Source organism: Myotis myotis, unplaced genomic scaffold, assembly GCF_014108235.1.
Source record: "Myotis myotis isolate mMyoMyo1 unplaced genomic scaffold, mMyoMyo1.p scaffold_m19_p_4, whole genome shotgun sequence".
Taxonomy (NCBI): Eukaryota; Metazoa; Chordata; class Mammalia; order Chiroptera; family Vespertilionidae; genus Myotis; species Myotis myotis.
The window spans coordinates 5,285,166-5,305,562 of NW_023416346.1; the positions used below are offsets into that span (position 1 = coordinate 5,285,166).

The 20,397-nt window shown below is 42.8% G+C and overlaps 1 protein-coding gene across 2 annotated transcripts in view; it reads right to left on the reverse strand.

The window, feature by feature from the left end:
- Window positions 1–1,259: 1,259 nt before the first annotated feature.
- The window catches only part of SLC9A7 (solute carrier family 9 member A7), a 117,578-nt gene continuing 98,440 nt past the window's right edge, over window positions 1,260–20,397 (reverse strand). For both annotated transcript variants that reach the window (XM_036304355.1, XM_036304356.1), the window contains 3 exons: window positions 10,499–10,581; window positions 7,617–7,722; window positions 1,260–4,126 (listed from right to left, as the gene is read on the reverse strand). In XM_036304355.1, the coding sequence (XP_036160248.1) occupies window positions 3,875–4,126; window positions 7,617–7,722; window positions 10,499–10,581 (441 nt within the window). In that variant the 3' untranslated portion in view covers window positions 1,260–3,874. The remainder of the gene's footprint in view (window positions 4,127–7,616; window positions 7,723–10,498; window positions 10,582–20,397) is intronic.

Below are 20,397 nucleotides of genomic sequence, written 5' to 3' on the forward strand. Positions count from 1 at the left end.
ACTTGTTTTTCCTAGTCAGATCCTCACATTGGTTTCTATGGTATTTGTCTGTATATTGTTCTTATTAGGTTTTAGAAAGGGGAAAGGTCTTTTCAGGTATCAAAGTGGTGAAAGCAGTATTCAGATGGGTTGTTTCTAAATTCTAATTCTTGCCCACTGGATTCTTCAACTTGCTGTGTGAGGACATAGCAAATGACACTGGCCAGCCAGATCCCCACTTAGAAAACGACAGAAGAGATCAGAACTCAATGACACCAGTCTAAAGTTTCTGACAGATTAGCCCCTACAGTACCAACTCATCTGCAGAATCAACATCAAAGGCAGGCATGAAACTTGTCTAGTTCCCTATTCCTGAAGTGGAATAAGAAGTCATTCATTGAAACAGCAACCCTCATTCCAGAATACATTTGACAAGAGATGGTAAACTTAGTTTTCTGATACACCCCTTAGAAGTCACAATGGGTACCAAGGTAGGTTTCCAAGCAGGTGATTCCCCTCTGATGAATGGCTCAATTGCCCTGGCACCGATCTCTAAGGACATCAGTGGTGTTTCTACATTTAAGAGTCACTGTTCACATCAAATATTCAACATGATTACATTAACTTCTACTATGGACAGAAAAAGGGAGGGATATGATGAGGGGTGAAGGAAGGCCGTGCAACAGACCTCTATTTTGGAAGGAACAGTCACTTCTTTGCTCTAGTCTGAAATGTTCATGGATAGTGAAGATAACATTTTTGGTGTTTTCTAAAATTTGTTTTTTCAACCAAACCACAGACGGCGTTTTCAGGTCTAGGGATCACAGCCTAAAGAGCTCTTGCTGTTTGGTTGATGCAACACTTGATGTCTCAGTGTTGTTTCTGGCTGCAAGGCATCAATGCTTATTTGTCTGGTCAGCCCAATAAGTATCATTGATGGTCAGTGTCCATTTAATTACATATGCCTTTCCTATACTTGCTTCCTAGGAAGAAATGCAGACTTATTTAAATCCTAAATTTCCTCTCTAGGAAAAGAATATTAAAAGGAATGTCAGGAGTTTATATCTTCCCTCTGCCAGTGCTATCCACAAAAGTTTGCATCTCCTTAACTACCAGCTCCCAACACCACCACCACATGACAGCGAAGTGATCACAACCTTCCACGTAATAAGGGGCCTGTGCTCTGGCAGTGGACAGCCCTCCCCCTTATTTTAAGGAGTCCAGTGTGCATTCAGGCATGGAGACGAGTGAAGTGTGAAGAGAAAGAAAGTTCACTTGACTGCAAAGGGGACTATTAATTTAATCCCAGGTTAAATGGAAAAGACAGCTTGTTAGAAACCTTCACATTTGATTAGTCAGCAGCTCAGTTAAGACAAAACCCCTTTCCCCCACAAATCGGAGCAAAAATGACAGGTTTTAATCCCTCCAATATATACATTCAAGTCATCCTTCTCCCCCTTTCAGGCTCTACGGTTTTCTAATGTGACCTTTTTTTTTTAGTTGTATTTATGGAGTATGTGTTTGACTTCTACAAACATTATTAGCACGAAATTCACTCACAGCTACCTGGTCTGTATTATTGATCAACACTCAGTTTGTTCCACATGACTAATAATTAAAAAAAAAAATCTGAATTTGCTAGGTCATCCTTTAAGGTTTCAAGTTGGGCCCACTGCAAGTTCTAGACTAAAGGCTCTCCACCCGAGCTGCAGATTAGAATTCCTGAGGATCGAAACATAGCACAGAAGCCTGGCCGCACCCTAAACCTACTGAATCTGGATCTCTGAGGGTGGGCCTTTATGTTGATATTCTCAATAAATGGGCCAGCTCATCCTAATGTGCAGCCAGGGTGGAGAACCTCTGCCCTAGAACATCCGACTTTGCAGAACTGTAACCCCCCCCCCACCCTACCCAGAACACATATGCTTATAAAATGACTTGGGATTATCCTCTCAGAAGAATGTTGCTTACTTGGATGTACCATTACTCAGCAGTTTCTATCTGGTTTATACCAGACTGGCAGCAAATAGTTAGCCTTGGGTTAGTTTCTCGGCACCCTACTTTTTACTTTTCAGCATAGTGGAAGCATGAGGTAAGTATGTTTAGCTTTTTCCCCAAACTTACAAAGCCCATGGATGACCATCAAATCAAAATGTCCTTTAGTGTAGATAGAAGAGAAAGGGGAATAAAAATCACCCAATTCTCTTATACTGAACTATATGAAATTGTCATTTTTGTTTCTCTAAAAAAATGGTTGAATACCAGCAATTTCATATGGCTCAAACTAATAAATTTTTCTTGATTTGCACAAATTATCAACTGAAAAAGAGGGCGAAACAATGTCTTATTTAAAAATTAACCATTAAAAATGCAAGTTAAGAAGGTTAAATGGCTGATTTCATGATGGGTATGCTAGATTGAGCCACTATCTTATAAGGGAAATGGCCACATTAAATGAAAGCATTTTTTAGAAATTGGGTTTTTGAAAATAATAGCACTGAAGCACAGAGCACAGGGAGAATCTCAAACTTGGCTTCCAAGAGTTCTCCTCCATATTTCACTTACTACAGGTGTGGGCAGGTAGAACAGCTCACCCACAAAAGAACCCAAAGTAGAAATCTAAATCTCAGACCACACTCACACATGAAGCTGGTGCAGACCTCCCCAGATACCACGAAAATGACCTTTCTCTACATGGCACTCAGTTGCCAAGACACCTCGATTCTTAATCTGAGAGTGGACAGGAAGCTTCCACTGTATAAATAAAGCTTAACATTCCACTGCCTCGCCTGTTTCTTCAGGTGACCACTGAAATCTCATTCATTTCTTAGCTCAAAGTTTGGAATTCTACTAAGTCTTTAGAATACAATCTTGTGTTTTCTTTGCAGTGATTTTTTTTTTCACAGTGAGATTTCTTCCCTCTGAATACTAGCGTATTGCCTCTGAGGGTTGTTACTGCCTTCTTGTCACCAGATCAAAGCACTCCACAAATTTTCGTGTTCTTTCTAAACCCACAGTAGATATGTCAGTCCTGTTAACCATTTTCCAGGCAGTCAGCTCATATGGCAGCCATCAAGAATTGACTGATGTTTACAGTGATGTAATCATCAGTTTCTAAACAGTTTCTCCTGCCTTCACATTAATGAAAAAACAAAACAAAACAAAACAAAAAAACACAGCACTTTAACACTATTTTGCCTTTGGTTTGAAACATTCCAGTAACTTCTTCTTTGTGGAGATTTCCAGAGAAGGAATTACAATTCTTTCCCCCATGTTGAAATGTTGATGGATATATTTCCCAATCTTCAGTCTAGAGAAAATACAGGCAGCAAAAGAAGTCAGGAATCCAGAGATGAGGCTGCTGTCATCATCTCTTGTTGCTGGAGCCTCCACTCAAATTGCTTTTTCATGCTTTCTGTCCCATTTAACACCAGCTTCCCCTCATCCTTAGAGGTCCAATCTCACTGGCCTTCCTTCGTGATCTTTCTTCTAGCCTGTTCTCCCTTCACTTGATATTCCTACATCCAGCTAGACTTGCACTGCTGTATATGGATACGGAGCCTCTCCTGGGAGGGGTCACCGGCACCCACCACACCTTGTTCAGGTACCACAGGTGAATGAATTAGAGACCAGTAAAGCATGCGATTGTTTTTGTTTGTTTAACTCTGAACAGTGCACTACTAAGTGAAAAAGTGGGAATAGATCTGCATTTGTCTTGAGCCCCACCATCTGTATCTTGGGTTAAATTTTAAATGTTAAGATATCTTCAGACCTCAATACAATAGAAGCGTTAGTTCCATTCAGTCACTGTCCCACCTCAATCAACACTGGAACATGCAGCCAGCCCCACACCACCGGTGGGTCTACCCCATCTCTTCAGGGTTTGGGGGGAAAGTCATGCATTATCCTCCAGGGGGAACACTAGGCGGGTGCCCCGGCTTGAAACCTTCTGGTCTCCCATTCCCAGGTCTCGTTCCAGCGCCTCCTCAGAACTGCTCTTTGTTTTCCGACAGCCCTCCAGGCTCACGGAGGCCGTGTGGGAGCCTGAGGAGCCATTGGCAGTCACTGTGCTGTCCCCGTAGGTCAAGGTGAGGTCACCCTCAGTCAGGATGAAATCAGAGTCTTCCTCTCTCAGTGGCTCTTGGTTCTGAAAAGTGCAACAAATAACAATTAACAACAAATCGAAGACTGGAATCTCCCAGAGCTCCAGCCAACCCCAATCTCAACTCCTCATCTGAAACTGGGGATCATGAGACTTGCCTGCACTGAGCCTCCAGCATGAGAACTGGATGGAAACTGTAGCGTGCTGTTCAATGTATAGCACTGTTGCCTGAATTAGGACTTGGAATAGCAAAAAGCAGCTGTGATTTTAAATGCCTGACAGTTTGTGACAAAACGGAAGAAAAGGAAACCAACCTGGATTTTCAGTTTCCCAACCCACAAAGAAAGGAAGGTCTAAGGTCACTGGGAAGACCTGCAAATAGGTTTCAGGTCCTCTCTCCTCTAGGAAGGTCTTCTGGGTGGGCCTCCTGCCCTACACAAACCATCCTACACACACACACACACACCTAGTTTACGTCTGAACTACTCTTTACCTTCGTCAGCATGGAGGGAAGAGGACAAACCATTATTAGGATTTCCTTCCTGTCGCCACACAAAATCCCTGATGGGAAGTCCTCATATAGATGAAGCAAGTGATACAGAGGGAAGGTATATTTTCTTGAGCGTCCAAGCACGTCAAACTCGCAGCCCATAATGAATATTTTTGCGGCCCAGCCAATATAATGGTACGTAAGAAGTGTTTTAGTAAAAAATTCGTAACTTAATTTTTACAATAACTTGTTATACATAATTATTAATAATGAACTACAACATTCGCTAATGACTGATTACTATAATCGTGTTGCATTCATTTCCCTTACGTGCCTTACACGCAGGCGCACCATTTCTCTCCACTGATACTAGCAGTGAATATTTTAGCAGCTGATGGCCACGTCATTCGTCTTGTACTGACCTGTTTGGTGTGCACAACAGGAAATATTTCGCTTTCGGAGAACAAGAAAAATAGGTTTATCTGCATTATGCTTATTAATTTGTGCAGCTATTCAGTGTCTGGTAAGAATGTTCAAGAAAAAATACTAATTTTTATTAAAATGTTCTATTATTTTATGTTAATGATGACTCATTTATTTCAGCCCTTTGTATTTAGCAAGTCTCTATCGAAATAAACCCACATTTCTATGAAAATTGAAGCTTTTCTTTTTTTGCAGTCCACATACACTTAAACCTTGTTTATTTGGCCTGTGTTAGCCTTTAAGTCTGACATGCTCGGTCTATTACAGTGATGGTGAACCTATGTCAGAGGTGACACGCGAACTCATTTTTTTTGGTTGATTTTTCTTTGTTAAATAGCATTTAAATATATAAAATAAATATCAAAAATATAAGTCTTTGTTTTACTATGGTTGCAAAGATCAAAAAATTTCTATATGTGACACAGCACCAGAGTTAAGTGAGGGTTTTTCAAAATGCTGACCCGCCGAGCTCAAAAGGGTCGCCATCACTGGTCTATTATATGCCTGCCAGGAATGTCACATAAGCTCTCATTTGATCCTTACCCCTCTCCTGAGAAGGGTGCAAGCACATGTCACAGAGCAGAAGATCTGAGCTAAGAGAACCTATGAAATTTGCCCAAGGTTGTCCAGCTGGTAGGAAGGTTTGGATTTATGCTACCTCCAGACTGGTTCTGCCCACCTAAACGATATGAAAAGTGACCCCATTGGGAAGAGGACTGTGACAACATCTCATAATAAGCAGCAGTTGTAGCAAAAAAGACTAGGCTGTGCAAGGCAGGCGTCAGCCAAGTGGCAGCCATTTGAAATTAAAAGATGGCAGGGAGAGAGTATAAGGAAGCAGCGTGAGGTCAGACACAACCTTTCATTCTCCAACGGGTTCAACAAGCAAAACAAGGGTGGGGTGCTCCCCCACTCCCCTATTTCAATGGCTGTCAAAAACTGTGGACTTCCTTTATTGTTTTGTTTTGTTAATCCTCACCTGAGGATATTTCTCCATTGATTGTTTAGAGAGAGTGAAAGGGAGAGGGGGAGAGAGAAACTGATGTGAGAGAGACACATCAATTGGTTGCCTCCCACACATACCCTGACCAGGGCTGGGGATTGAGCCTATAACCCAGGCATGTGCCCTTGACCGGAATCGAACCTGGGACCCTTCTATCTGCAGGCTGACCCTATAGCCACTGAGCCAAACCGGCTAGGTCTGGACTTCCTTCTTGAATAGCAAACACAGTTTGAAAACTGCTCTTTCTCTCCTATTTCCTATCTACCCTTCAAAGCACATCTGAAGTCCTACATCCTGTCCTCTACACACAGGGTGTCCTTGTTGCAGGACCTGAACCTGCCCTGATAGTCCATGGTCCCCGCTCAGTCATGCTGCCCAAGGCCACAGGCAGATTCTCCTGTGTCCATGCCTGGACTCCCCATCTGGGTGAATCACCAAAGGGCAGTGGCCTTCTTCTCCTCTTGTTGGCACCCTTCCTTGAAGTGCTTAACTCAGTAGGTGCTAGAGGAATGCCTGTTAAGTGCACTGGCCTAGGGAGGACTCCTGGGTTCTGCCTACCTGGCTTCTCTAGTCCCAGCCCATCTCTGTGCCCTTACTGGTGACAAACACACCCATGCTTTCTGCATTGTTTCTAAATGTCGACTTCTCCAAACTCCACAATGTGACTCCATTTAACCAATGCTGCAGCTTAACAGGCAAGCACACAACTCCTCTTGCTTGCTGCCTCAAATCTTCACTGGATTCGGGCAGGATGCAAATGTATAATCAAGAGTCCTGTAGTCGGGCAGAGAGGAATTCTAAAACTCGCTCCAAACTCCCCGTTTCCTCCTCTCCATCACTATTTAGAAAGTCCTGAAACTCTGCCCGGTGATAGCCTTTAAAAAAAAAATAAAATATATATATATATATATATATATATATATATATATATATATATATATATATATATATATTTTTTAATTGATTTTTCACAGAGAGGAAGGGAGAGGGATAGAGAGTTAGAAACATCGATGAGAGAGAAACATCGATCAGCTGCCTTCTTCACACCCCCAACTGGGGATGTGCCTGCAACCAAGGTACATGCCCTTGACCGGAATCGAACCTGGAACCTTTCAGTCCATAGGCCGACGCTCTATCCACTGAGCCAAACCGGTTAGGGCCTGGTGATAGTTTTATTAACAACAAATGACATCACGTTCCCTGTTTTAGTATGTTCCATTTCTCCCATTAATGCATGTGCTAAATATTGTTTTTGTTCATTTCTGTCAAAATACCTCTCCCAGGGCTCTTAGCACCCAGATTTCAGGGGGAGATTCCTCGGCATGTAGTTCATTCTTTTAAAGTTTGGAGCCTCAGAGGGACAGAGAGGAATCTTTCTGCTACGTCATAGCTGCTAATGTTTGGGAACCCCATAACCCTAGTAAAAGGTCTCTCTGTTGCTGTGCACAATGTATTAAGCACAGGAAGCTGGTCATTTGTAATCAATCATCTTACTGGAGAAGCAATTTCTGTGAATTTGGAGGCTGCATAGAAATGCCGCCCTGACATGCAGTACTTACGTCATACACCTGGGGACTGGTCAGACATCGAGCGAGCAAGCCACACCAGGCTGGGAGCGTGGTGGTTAATGGGGGGCCACTGTGTGTGAGGATGGGCTTCAAGTAACTTTAAAAAGAGAATTAAGGAAACAATGTCTGCAAAGAAACCCCCAACAAAATGTGTTGAGAAATCCCAACAAGTAAATCATCTGACATTCGACCTAGAAAATGTCTCTTTCCCCCATTTTACCAGTACAATACAGACAATGTAGCCATACCTGGTTTTATTGCGTTTCTCTTTATTGCACCTCACAGATGTGTTTTTGTTTGTTAGTTTGTTTGTTTGTTTTACAAACTGAAGGCAAGACCCTCCACACTGGCCAGGGCAAGATCTTTTTTTAAAAAATATACTTTTATGGATTTCAGAGAAGGGAGAGGGAGAGAGAGATAGAAACATCAATGATGAGAGAGAATCACTGATCGGCTGCGTCCTGCACACCCCACACTGGAGATCCAGCCTACAACCTGGGCATGACCTCCTGACTGGGCAAGATCTTTCTTTTTTTAATGTAGGTATTTAACACTATAAACTTTCTGTCTCTTCTTAAAACTGCTTTTGCTAAATCACATAAGTTTTGTTATGTTGTGTTTCCATTTTCATTTGTCTCAAGATATATTTTTTATTTCCCTTCAGATTTCTTCATTGACCCATCGGTTATTGGGGAGTGTATTGTTTAATGTGTGCCCACTGGTTGTTCGTTCAGGAGTGTGCTGTTTAATGTACACATATTTGTAAAGTTTCCAGTTTTCCTGCTGTTACTGATTTCTATTTTCATACCATTGTGGTTGGAAAAGATACTTGCTTTAGTTTCTATCTTCTTAAATTTTCTAGGACTTGTTTTGTGATCTTACACACAGATCTATCCTGGAGAATGTTCCACGTGCACTTGAGAAGAGTGTACATTTTGTTGCTGTTAGATGGAATGTTCCGTGAATGTCTGTTAGGTTCATTTGATCTAAAATGTAGTTCAAGTCCAATGTTTCCTTATTGATTTTCCATATGGATAATCTACCCATTGTTGAAAGTGGAGTACTAAGTGCTGACAAGAATCAATTTCTTATCACTTTAGTATTTTGTCACTCACCTGTGAACTCCCTCCAGTTTTCTCTACATCCTTTCTAAGCCCAGTAACATGCCTTCTGAATTACAATGTAGACGAAGTTCATACGACTTTAAGAAACCTCTGGGGGTTCTATTTCAGTTAATAGCAGACAATAGTAAACAATAATTTAAACCATCCTTTCCACTAAGAATGACTAGAAAAGCTAGGTCAAGATAAAACACAACAAAATCTTCTGCTTAATGGCATCAGAAAGCTACCAAGGCAGTGAAGAGAGCCAGAATCTGGAGGAGGACACCCAAGTGGGGAGCCTGGCGCTTGGTGAGCCACGTCTTCCCTAAAGCACCTCAGCAGCTGAGCAGAGCATCTGGCAGACTGAAAAAATAGTGAATCTGACAAAAACTGGTGTCCAGGGCCTTCTGAGGAAGGCTGGGTAAACACCCTAGGCTCTAGGTTGGAACCCTAGAACCGTGGTCAGCAAACGGCAGCTCGCAAGCCACATGCGGCTCTTTGGCCCCTTGAGTGTGGCTCTTCCACAAAATACCACGTGCAGGTGCACACGTACAGTGCGACTGAAACTTCGTGGCCCGTGCGCAGAAGTCGGTATTTTGTGGAAGAGCCGGTATTTTGTGGAAAAGCTACACTCGAGGGGCCAAAGTTTTGCTGAGCCGTGGTTTGCTGAGCCACAGTTTGCCGACCACTGCCCTAGAACAAAGGGTAGACAGAAAACAGACTAACCTTCACAGGAACTGCAGTCCAGTTTCAAATCACTTTTATTTCTGATTGCACTAAAGTGATCTGGAATTACTAATGCCCCTAACCTAGACCCAATGTAAATTAAATTATCTCAGAAGAATGAAAACCTCATCTAGAGCACTTCAAATTATCTGTATACTTTTTCAGTTCCCATATCTGTCACTGAAAAAAAAAAGGTGCACAGAAGAAAAAATATAAAGCTTCTAAAAGAGAACACAGGAAATTAGCTTCAAGACTTTGAGATAGACAGAGATTTCTAAAACAGGACACAAAGAGTACTGACCAGAACAGAAAAAAATCAGTGAATTGGACGAAGACCTTGTTCATCAAAAGAGTATTTAAAAGTGAAAATGTATCACACGATCTCACTCGTATGTGGAATCTAATAAACAAAATAAAGTGATGAACAAAATAGATCCAGAGTCACAGAACCATGAACAGACTGATGAATGTACGAGGAAAAGTGGGGATGGGGGTGGGAGGGAGAGATTAACTGGGAAACTTACATGCATACATGCATAACCCATAGACACAGACAATAGTGTGCCAAAAGCTTGGGAGGGGTGGGTGCAAGGAGGTGGGAGTCAATGGGGGAAAATAACAAAAAAAGAGGACATGGGTAATACTTTCAACAATAAAGATAAATTTAAAAAATAAAAAAGCGAAAATGGAAGTCACGAGTAGCAAAGTTATTTTTATCATATTTAATTACCAAATACTAAGCCCAGTGAATAATATGCTTCACTTCACTTCCTGACCACACCAATTCACCTACAAAGCCACACTCCCCTTGTATACAAAGCTCTGCAGAACCACATGAGTCTACCAGGCTATGGGCCGGCTAAATCTCTTACCCAAAGAGATGCTCACCAGGACTACCTGTGGTTGAATGATCACTGCATGAGTCCCAAGCGAGAACTGACTACACTGTACACATCCTTCCTTACTTATCAGAAGTCATTTACTGGCAACTCAACAGGACGATTTCATCATCACTGTTTGAGGGGAAACTACTTCAAAGGATACTTGTGGTCAAAGCTGTACCACAGCCTGAACAGCCATGCACTCTCCTGCTTTGTCCGGTTTCCTCCAGCAGAATCTGGACCATCCTAGGAAAAAACAATAAGACAGATGCTTAGTTGTATAAGTGGACTGAAATAAGGGGGAAAAGCTTTATTTTAACCATAATTTTTAATTATTTTGAACTCAGAATCAAACATCCTGTATTACCAAAGCATCAAACTTCACCAAAGCTATATTGGGAAGTAAATTTTTTTAAATTGAATAATTCCAAAGGCAGGCAAATCAATCCCCCAAATGAAACAACTTGCTTATGTCTGTGAGTAGATCTTTTGGTATTATTGTAATTTTCCCAGAATTGTCTTTCAGAAGATTACTAGTAGTCACCCTAAAGTAGTCTAGATCCTAACAGGCCAAAATTGATTTATAGAGAATATTAAAGAAAGCTTCTGTAAAACCAACTTTCCAGGTCCCCCAAAGCTGGTCTGGGAAAACTGTGCTTGGTTGAGTTTCCTGACAAACTAGCTCTTGGTGGTCCTGACCCAGGCACGTGCACTGTGTTCCAGGTGGTACAGTAACTTGTTGTCCTAACAGCTTTAGGAAGGTGGGCGTAGTGGGCAGGGGAAATAGAGCCAGAACTAGCATCTCTGTTCTTTTATCTACCTTCAAGTGGTAAGTTCCTTTACTACTCCTTTCATGCCTTTTCAACTCAAAACATCTCCATCATTTAATTTTCAAAATAACTAGCAAAATCAAACATTCAATTCTGGTTTAAAAAATCTGTGCACAATTACTACTAAAAGTGGACTAGCTACATCACTTTGAGGACAGTGGTGGGTACTACATTGCTGGATGACAAGCTCTGAGAGTACAGATTGCTTGGGGAAGCACAGCCATTTTTAACATCACCCCCTTGAATGTTATATGGAGAGGAAACTGAGAGACCATAAGCAAATAAAAGTTGAGCCACAATTACAAGTAGCTCTAAATCACAGTGGGTGTAAACTCCACCTGCAATAGAAATACAGGTTATAGGACTACTTGGAGACCTCTGAGAAGCTAAGCACATAGGCAAGTAGATGGAGGGACATTAGCATGCACTACTTAAATTCCTAAAGTTTCCAGTGGTGAAGATTATTTTTAAAAATGAAATCCCTGTGGTATCTGAGGAATGTTTAATGACAAATACAGGGTAGGGCAAAAGTAGGTTTACAGTTGTTCCTATGTGAAACACAGTTTATTCTTGTATTATTATTTATTAATTATTCTATTGTTTTACATACGAATAACTGTAAACCTGCTTTTGCCTCACCCTGTATGAAAACAACTTAGTTAAATGGGCCCTACTGTGGATGAGGAAATAGAATGAGAAATTACAGAGACTAACTTTATTTCACATTTTTATAACTCGTGTGGAAGGAAGAGGGTACAGAAATATCTCCACTTGAATAACAATCATTCATTCAGGTAATTAATCGCTAGCTCAATGACAACTCTAGAGAAAGTTCAAAATGCCACACAACTGAGTGGAAAAGTGGTAGATGAACGTTCTGGGAAGCAAATATATTTTTGGAAAAAAATAAACCATCTTCATAAAACAACAGGTTCTAAGTTCTCAGTTCTAAGTGCCTATAGAATCTTATTGAAGAAAAATGAACAAGATGATAAAATCATCAGGAAAGATACTCTAAACCAGGGGTGGGGAACGTCCGGGACGTGAGCCATAGAAGACCTATGAAAGTATTTGGTCTGGCCCTGCCAAGGCATTAGGGGCGAGTTCATGAAATGTTGGACCAAATATAGCAGCTAATTTTTAAGTTGATAATTTTGTATGGCCCTCAAATGATGTTATAAATATCCAGATGGCTCTTGGCAGAAAAAAGGTTCCCCACCCCTGCTCTAAACTATCAGGCACAAGACAAGTTCCCTAAAGCCAGTTTCATCTGCTCCTCCTCTAAGACAACAATAAAAATGACAAACCCCTACTCTGTCATCCTTTCCTCTGCAAAACCACAATGCATTGTCGTCACTTGGAACACTTAAGTTCTTGCCATCTCATATCAAGGAAGCTAAGGAGACTTATATAAGCCCCAAGAGGGACCATTAAAATGAGTAAAGCAAGGAAAATGCTTCTTTTTTAAAGCAAACTGAAAGATCTTCTCAGGGTACAAAGAAATATGCCTGCAGTCCACCAATAAGATCAAGTGATCTCAGAAATGTAAGAAACTGAGAGACAGCCCTGAAGGGTCACGTGGAGCAATTTCAGGGCAAATCTAAAAGGGCAACATGGTAACAGGGTTGTTAAACAATTTATTCCAAGAGATGGTGCCAAAAGCATGATTAGGTAGAGGAAGAGCTTAGATAAATCCACACAGAGTGGCTTTGGGGAAATCAGGACTAGTTGTGTAAGTTGACCCAGAAGACAAAGAACTGCTTCACAACATGATTTATCACAGACTAGTCACTGGAGTCCTTCCTGTTGGATCTGAGCAGCAAGAACTGAGCAGGGGTCAGTGTGGGCACAGGCTTATCCTCCAATGGGCAAGGCCTCCTTCCCAGCGGCACTTGCAGACTCTTGAATTTCCACTCAAGCGTTACCCACAGAAAAAAACAGGAACTTGCTCTGTCACCACACCCCTCCTCAAAACCTGCATTCCCATCACGGGGGTTCACACCCCGTATCTTTAGCTCAGGCTGCTTCTAGAAGCTGGAACACCCTGTCATACTCTCAACTTCTCCGCTCACAACACCTACCTGGCCGATTCCTATTCATCGTTCAAGGCTGTACACAAGGTCATTGTCTCTGAGAAATGTGTGGGTCTGGGTGTGATCATCACAGGCTTTCTCAACAGACTACCTGGTTCCAAATCCTAGCTCTATTCATGACTGTTCATTGCCTTGCTGTGTGACTGCACAAGTTTAAATAGAAATATAATCTATATATAACATAGAGAAATATGCTAATTAACCAGGACACCGTAATGGGTTGACCCGACAGGATGTTGTGCGCACAGCGTTGGGGGCGGGGCAGCAGGGGCCTCTGTATACCTGTGCTGGGAGAGGGCCTGATCAGCAGCGGCCGCAGCTACTTCAAGGGCCAGAGAGGGAGGCAGGGCCGGACCTGAGGGTGGGCGGCACTGCACGATTTCAAATTGCGCACTGGGTACGTTTAAGGTGTACAATGTGTTGATTTCATAAATTTACATATTGTAATATAATTACCACTACAGTGTTAGCTAACACCTCTATCAACTCAATAGCTATGACTTATTGTTTGCGGTGAGAACAATTAACATCTAGTTCCTTAGCAACTTTATAGTTTATAATACAGCATTTTTGATAGTCACTATGCTGTGCATTAGATCTCCAGATGTTATTCCTCTTTTAGTTACAAGTTTGTACCTTTAAATATCCCCTTAACTCCCCCAGCTCCTGGTAACTACCATTCTACTCTCTGTTCTTGTGAGTTACATGAGGGATTTGTAAACATTTTACTGACATTATTAATGGAAAAACCCCTTCAAGAATAAATACCACCAACTCTGCTTATCAACAACTTTTGAGTATTTAACAATGAGTATTTATTTCTTCTGCATTCATTAAGCACCAACTGTGTGCCTGCCAGGCACCAGGCTGGGTACTGGAAACAAAAAGAGGAATGCGACCCAGCACCTGCCCCTTGAGCACATTTCCAGAAGGGGAGACAGAGAGCTACACATATGGTGACAAATGTGATGAAGAAACAGAAAGCAGATTAAAGAACTTAAAGTCCTATTTTCAAAATAATTTTTCTAGAACTAGTGAGTAAGGATTTCAGGGTAGAATTGGACTTTATTTCATTCTTAGTGTTAAAAGGCTTTTTAAAGGAAGGTCATTACAATAATGAGAACAGTTTATGCATTTTTTTTCAGAGATGGAGCAAACTACTGCCCCCCTCACCCCCCCAAGATTCCTACATCCAAATCACTGGAGCCTGTGACTATGTTATGTCACATGGCAAAGGGGGCTTTGTAGATGGACTGAAAGTTTTCCAGGTGGGGCCAATGTAATCACATGGGCCCTTTAAGAATCAGAGAGCCCTAACTGGTTTGGCTCAGTGGATAGAGCATTGGCCTGCGGACTGAAGGGTCCCAGGTTCGATTCCAGTCAAGGGCATGTACCTTGGTTGTGGGCACATCCACAGTAGGGGGTGTGCAGGAGGCAGCTGATCGATGTTTCTCTCTCATAGATGTTTCTAACTCTCTAGCCCTCTGCCTTCCTCTCTGTAAAAATATCAATAAAATATTTTTTAAAAAAGAGTCAGAGAGATGCAGTGGAAGAAGAGGCAGAACAGATTCAAAGCCTGACAGAGACTCTTCTCACTGTTGCTGCCTTTGAAGATGAAGGGGACCACAAGCCAGGAAATGTGGGTGCTTCTAGGAGCTGAACTTGATCCCCGGGCCAATGGCAAGCGAGGAAATGGGGCCTCTGTCCTACAACAGCATGAAGCTAAATTCTACCAACAACCTGAATGAGCCTGGAAGTGGCTTCTCCCCCAAAGCCCAACCCTGCTGGTATCTGGATTTTGGCTTTGAGACCTGCAACAGGGAAACCAGCGGGGCCCACCGGACATCTGATCTACAGGACTGTAAGATTGTGTTGTTTTAAGCTGCAAAGTTTACGGTAATTTGTTACAACAGGAATATAAACCGAAAGCAGAGCAAATGTGTAAATAAATGATGCAGCCAGATTTGGGTCTTTTTCGTTGTCCCTGGGATGATGGGGCCAAGATTTCTCAATAAAAGAGTTTAAAAACAGGGAATCGAGCTCCACAGTGCCTGCTCCGGGGCTTCCCAAATTGTAAAGTGCGCACAACCCTCCTAGGAGCCCTGTTAAAATGAAGATTCAGATTCCGTGGGTTGAAGTGGGGCCAGAGACTCTGCATTTCTAATAAGCTGTAGTCATGCCCAGGGTGCTGGTCCACGGGGACAACCAGGGCAGCAGAAGGAGAGGTCTACAGTCTCTAGAGCAGTGGTTTTCAACCTTCCTAACGCCGCGACCCTTTAATACAGTTCCTCATGTTGTGGTGACCCCCAACCATAACATTATTTTCGTTGCTACTTCATAACTGTAATGTTGCTACTGTTATGAATCATCATGTAAATATCTGATATGCAGGATGTATTTTCATGGTTACAAATTGAACATAATGAAAGCATAGTGATTCATCACAAAAACAATATGGAATTATATATGTGTTTTCCAATGGTCTTAGGCGACCCCTCTGAAAGGGTCGTTCGACCCCCAAAGGGGTCGCGACCCACAGGTTGAGAACCACTGCTCTAGAGAAAAAGCAGATGAGGGCCTCCAGGAGCTCACCTCTGCCACTCTCCACCCTTATCCTTCATCACATTGTCACCAAATCCTTAAGGACAAAGATTCATCTGTCTTGTTTACTGATGTATTCCCAGAGCCTGAAAGAATGTCTGGAATGTAACAGATGCTCAATAAATATTTGTCAAATGAATGAATAACTGAATGTTAATTTTGAACTTTAAGAAGAAAAAGAAGAGAAGAGCAGGAGGCAATCAGAAGAACAAAAAAAGCCCTAACCAGTGTTGGTTGGGTGTTTTCCCGTGCACCTAAAGTTTGCCCATTCGATTCCCGATCAGGGTACCCAGGTTGAGGGGTTGTGGACTCCATCCCAGGTAGGAATTGTGCAGGAGGCAGCTAATCAATCGATGTTTCTCTCTCTCCCCCTCTTCCTTCCCTCTCTAAACATCTTAAAAAGAACAAAAAGTGTGGTGGGAGGGGGGTGAGAAAATAAGCATTTGAGGAAAGGTACTTCAGCACTGTTTGAAGTTAAAGATTTAAGTGACTGCGTATCAGATTTCGGCTTGGAAGAAAATCTGAAGGAGAACCCAGAGCCAGAGAAATCCAACTTGCCCAGAAAGTTCTATGCCAAGGCAACTATGAACCACTGATTTTCTGCAGTTTTTACACTTGTGTGCACACACCCACACTCACACAGAGACAATGCTCTGCTAACACAGCATTTCCTTTCCTCCAGATTCCACTCACATCCGGCTTGGGACCTTGTCCTGCTGAGATGATAAAGCCAGGATAAATTCAGATTCGGGCTCCTAGCTAAGCGTCATCAATGAGTGCTCTTCTGTAAACACGGGGAAGGAAGTGAATGATGTGCCTGCATGTCCAGCCAACAGAAATCTCAGCTGGCTCTGGCAGGCAAAGTCCCCACTTGAATGGGGTGTGAGGCCACCTCCAAGCCTGGGCAGTTTGCCTCCAGCTGCACTTGTTTTTGTTTTTGTTGCAAAGTCACCAAGACCTCCAAGAAACAAAGCAACTGAGTTTATTGTTTTGTTTTGTTTGAATGAGTCAAACTTGCCAGGGACATGAAGCTCAAGTCTGCCCACCATATTCTTATGCTTCCCTTACCCAACGCCAAAAAAGTTCTAGCTAACAGCTCCCTTCCTTCACCCACATGCGCTAATATTCTGTAGCCCTGTAGCCATGACTGTTTATAACCTTGGGCTTCTAGACTAGTGAGGAAAATTGTGCTCTATATAAAAAAAATGCTTTCCCATCACATATCACTTTTCTGTTTGTTTATAGAAAGATCATTTAGAAAATGAGGTAAAGAGAACTGACTGCCCTTTCTTTTCTAATGGAGAACAAACATCTGGACTTTCTCCACCTCTGATTGCAGTTTCATGACAACCCTGAGTGTGTGATCTGGATCCATTTCAGGGGAAACTGCAAGAACCCAGGGTTTCACCCAAAAATCAGACGCCCATTTACTTCCCTGTTTTACTGCTTCACATGACCACTGAGTACTCCCAGCACCGCTGTTAGTGGCTCACTGTACCAAGAAGGTCAGGCCAGGAGGATTTAGAGAAACAGGCTGTTTCTGCACAAGGGCATGAGTCATTCTTAAGAAAGTGTCCTGGGGAACCAAACTTGCAGTTCATCTTTTTTTGTCTGGTCTTGACAGCAATCTTAAAATGCCAACGGAACTGACTTGGGGGCCCTCTGCATGACTGTGTGAGAGACTTGGAAAAAGGAAAGTTACAGGGAAGCTGTGACACAGCTTCTAGCGAGGGATGGGCCAACTGGCCTTCACTGGGAGGGCAGGGAAAGTGGCTGTGCCCTTTTACAGTTGGTCCAAAGGGCCCTCCAGGGAGCTGTCAGGAACACTGAGTCACAGAGTTTACCCACCCAGGAAGGCTTGCCCTTCTGGGGCAGGGGGCACTATCTTAGCTGTCACTGCATGGTCTAAATGCGCTGCCAGATCCCTTAGCACAGCGGTTCTCAACCTGTGGGTCGCGACCCCTTTGGCGGCCGAATGACCCTCTCACAGGGGTCGCCTAAGACCATCCTGCGTATCAGATATTTACATGATGATTCATAACAGTAGCAACATGACAGTTATGAAGTAGCAACGAAAATAATTTTATGGTTGGGTCACACCATGAGGAACTGCATTTAAAGGGCCAGAAGGTTGAGAACCACTGCCTTAGCACTTAGGACCTACTGCTTTCTCAAACATTTCCATGGAAAGGCGACAGCAAGTTTGTTACTAAGTCTGGTTATAAGCCCATTGTCTCCATGTGCAGTATAATAAGTTCAGCTGCATGAAACCAACCAAACCATTCCCCATATTTCCTTTTACAGATGCTTGGATCCAAAGGCAAGAGCAATAGTAAACAGCAAGAGGGCTGGGAGGTGTTTGACTGTTCTGAACTGTCAAGATGAAATCTCTCTAAACCAGTGGTTCTCAACCTTGGCTGCACATTAGAATCACCTGGGAATCTTTTTGAAATCCTGATTTCTGGGCCCCATCCTCCGGAAATTTGTTCCTTTGTTACTAATGTTGTGGCCCCACCCCATCACAAAGAAACAGAATTTCCGGAGGATGAGGCCCAGAAGTCAGGATTTTAAAAAGATTCCCAGGTGATTCTAGTGTGCAGCCAAGGTTCAGAACCACTGAAACCCTGGCTATCCAGCTGGCATTGGCCAGCTTTTCTGGTAAAATTAATATTGACTGGCCGTAGGTCTGTGGAGAATACTTTGGAATAGGGCGACCATATCCTCCCAGAGCCGTAAGTGAAATGAAGACATCCAGCACACTTTTTGCCCAGGTTTTCTCAGGGTGAATTTTAAGATATCCTAAACTGTTATGCTCTAAATTTGTTTCCAAGTGCACAGTTCTTGAACCCTGTTTACTAGTCTTTCATCAAAGCTCAAGTCAAACAGCAACTTTTCAAAAAGAACTTCTCATTGAAACCACATGTTCCCAACTGCCACGAGGGCCAATTCTAATATAACCGCAAAGGTCTTCTGGAGCACCATTGGAGTGGGTACCAAATCTCCAATGTAGCTCATTGAAAGCTCTTCCCAACATGCCCAGAACTTTCAGAGGGCATGGCTTTGTGTTCGTTAAGAGACATAAACACCAAGGGTCATAAACACCAAGGATGCCTTATCAGGCTGTGACCACCCTCAAAGAGAAAAGAATCAGAAAAGCATCCTCTGTACTCCCTCACAGCACCACATTTTGCAACACTTGTCACATGGGATTTGGTAGATGGAGTCAGTTAGAACAGTGGTCAGCAAACTCATTAGTCAACAGAGCCAAATATCAACAGTACAATGATTGAAATTTCTTTTGAGAGCCACATTTTTTAAACTTAAATTATATAGGTAGGTACATTGTTATTAACTTTATTAGGGTCCTCCTAAGCTGGCCTTTGCTAAAAACGTCCTCAATCTGATTGAGGTACGTTCGCTGAGGTCGACCCCTTCCAACTCTCCCATCCACACTCGTCTTGTATACTTGTTTCATCTATCTCAGTGGTCAGCAAACTCATTAGTCAACAGAGCCAAATATCAACAGTACTTCTTCAAAACAGACTCTCCCAGGCCGAAAACCGACTTCTGCGCATGGGCCACGAAGTTTCAATCACACTCTATGTGCGCGCCCGCACGTGGTATTTTGTGGAAGAGCCACGCTCAAGGGGCCAAAGAGCCGCATGTGGCTTGAAAGCCGCAGTTTGCTGACCACTAAGTTAGAAGATCTGATGGAATCTGAAATATGCAGACGGGACTTGGGATGAAGTGCAATGATGTGTTTAATTCAATGCTGGCTGGAAGAAAAAGCAACACTTGACATGACTTCACAGACAACATGTGCATGTGGTCAGTAAAGCTTCCTACTACACTGTGCTTCATGCCTGCATCTGCCCATCAAATCCCTCTCGAGCTCCCAGGTACCAGGCACTATGCTCAGCACTGCATATTTAATGCTGATCAAAATTGTTCTTGACTTCCAAGGGCAAATAATAACATTTTGGAAACCAATTCCTGCTCTTATAACTCTCCTTTCCTCCAGTTGGCCTGCCCAGGAAATGCCAGCCTGGGAAAGGAACAAAACCTGGAGACAAAGTCACCTGCCAATCCCACAATCAGGGTGATATGGCAGCATTAAAACATGTTGACCACTTCGTTGACACTCTTCCCATCAAGAGGTTACAGTCTCTGTCCCCTCCCCTTAAATCTGGGCTGGCCCTAGCAACTCGTTATAACCAATGGAAACTCACAGAAGTGATGCTGTGAGACTTCCAAGGTTAGGTCAGAAAAAGGTATGGCCCTGGCCGGTTTGGCTCAGTGGATGGAGTGTCGGCCAGCGAACTGAAGGGTTCTGGGTTGATTCCAGTCAAGGGGAGGCTGTTGCAGGCTCCTCCCTGGCCTGACCCCTGGTCAGGGCACATACAGGAGGCAACTAACAGATGTTTCTCTCTCACATCAATATTTCTCTCTGTCTTTCCCTCTCCCTTCCACTCTCTCTAAAAATCCATGGGAAAATATCTTCGGATAAGGACAAAAAAATTTTTTTAAAGAAAGAAAAG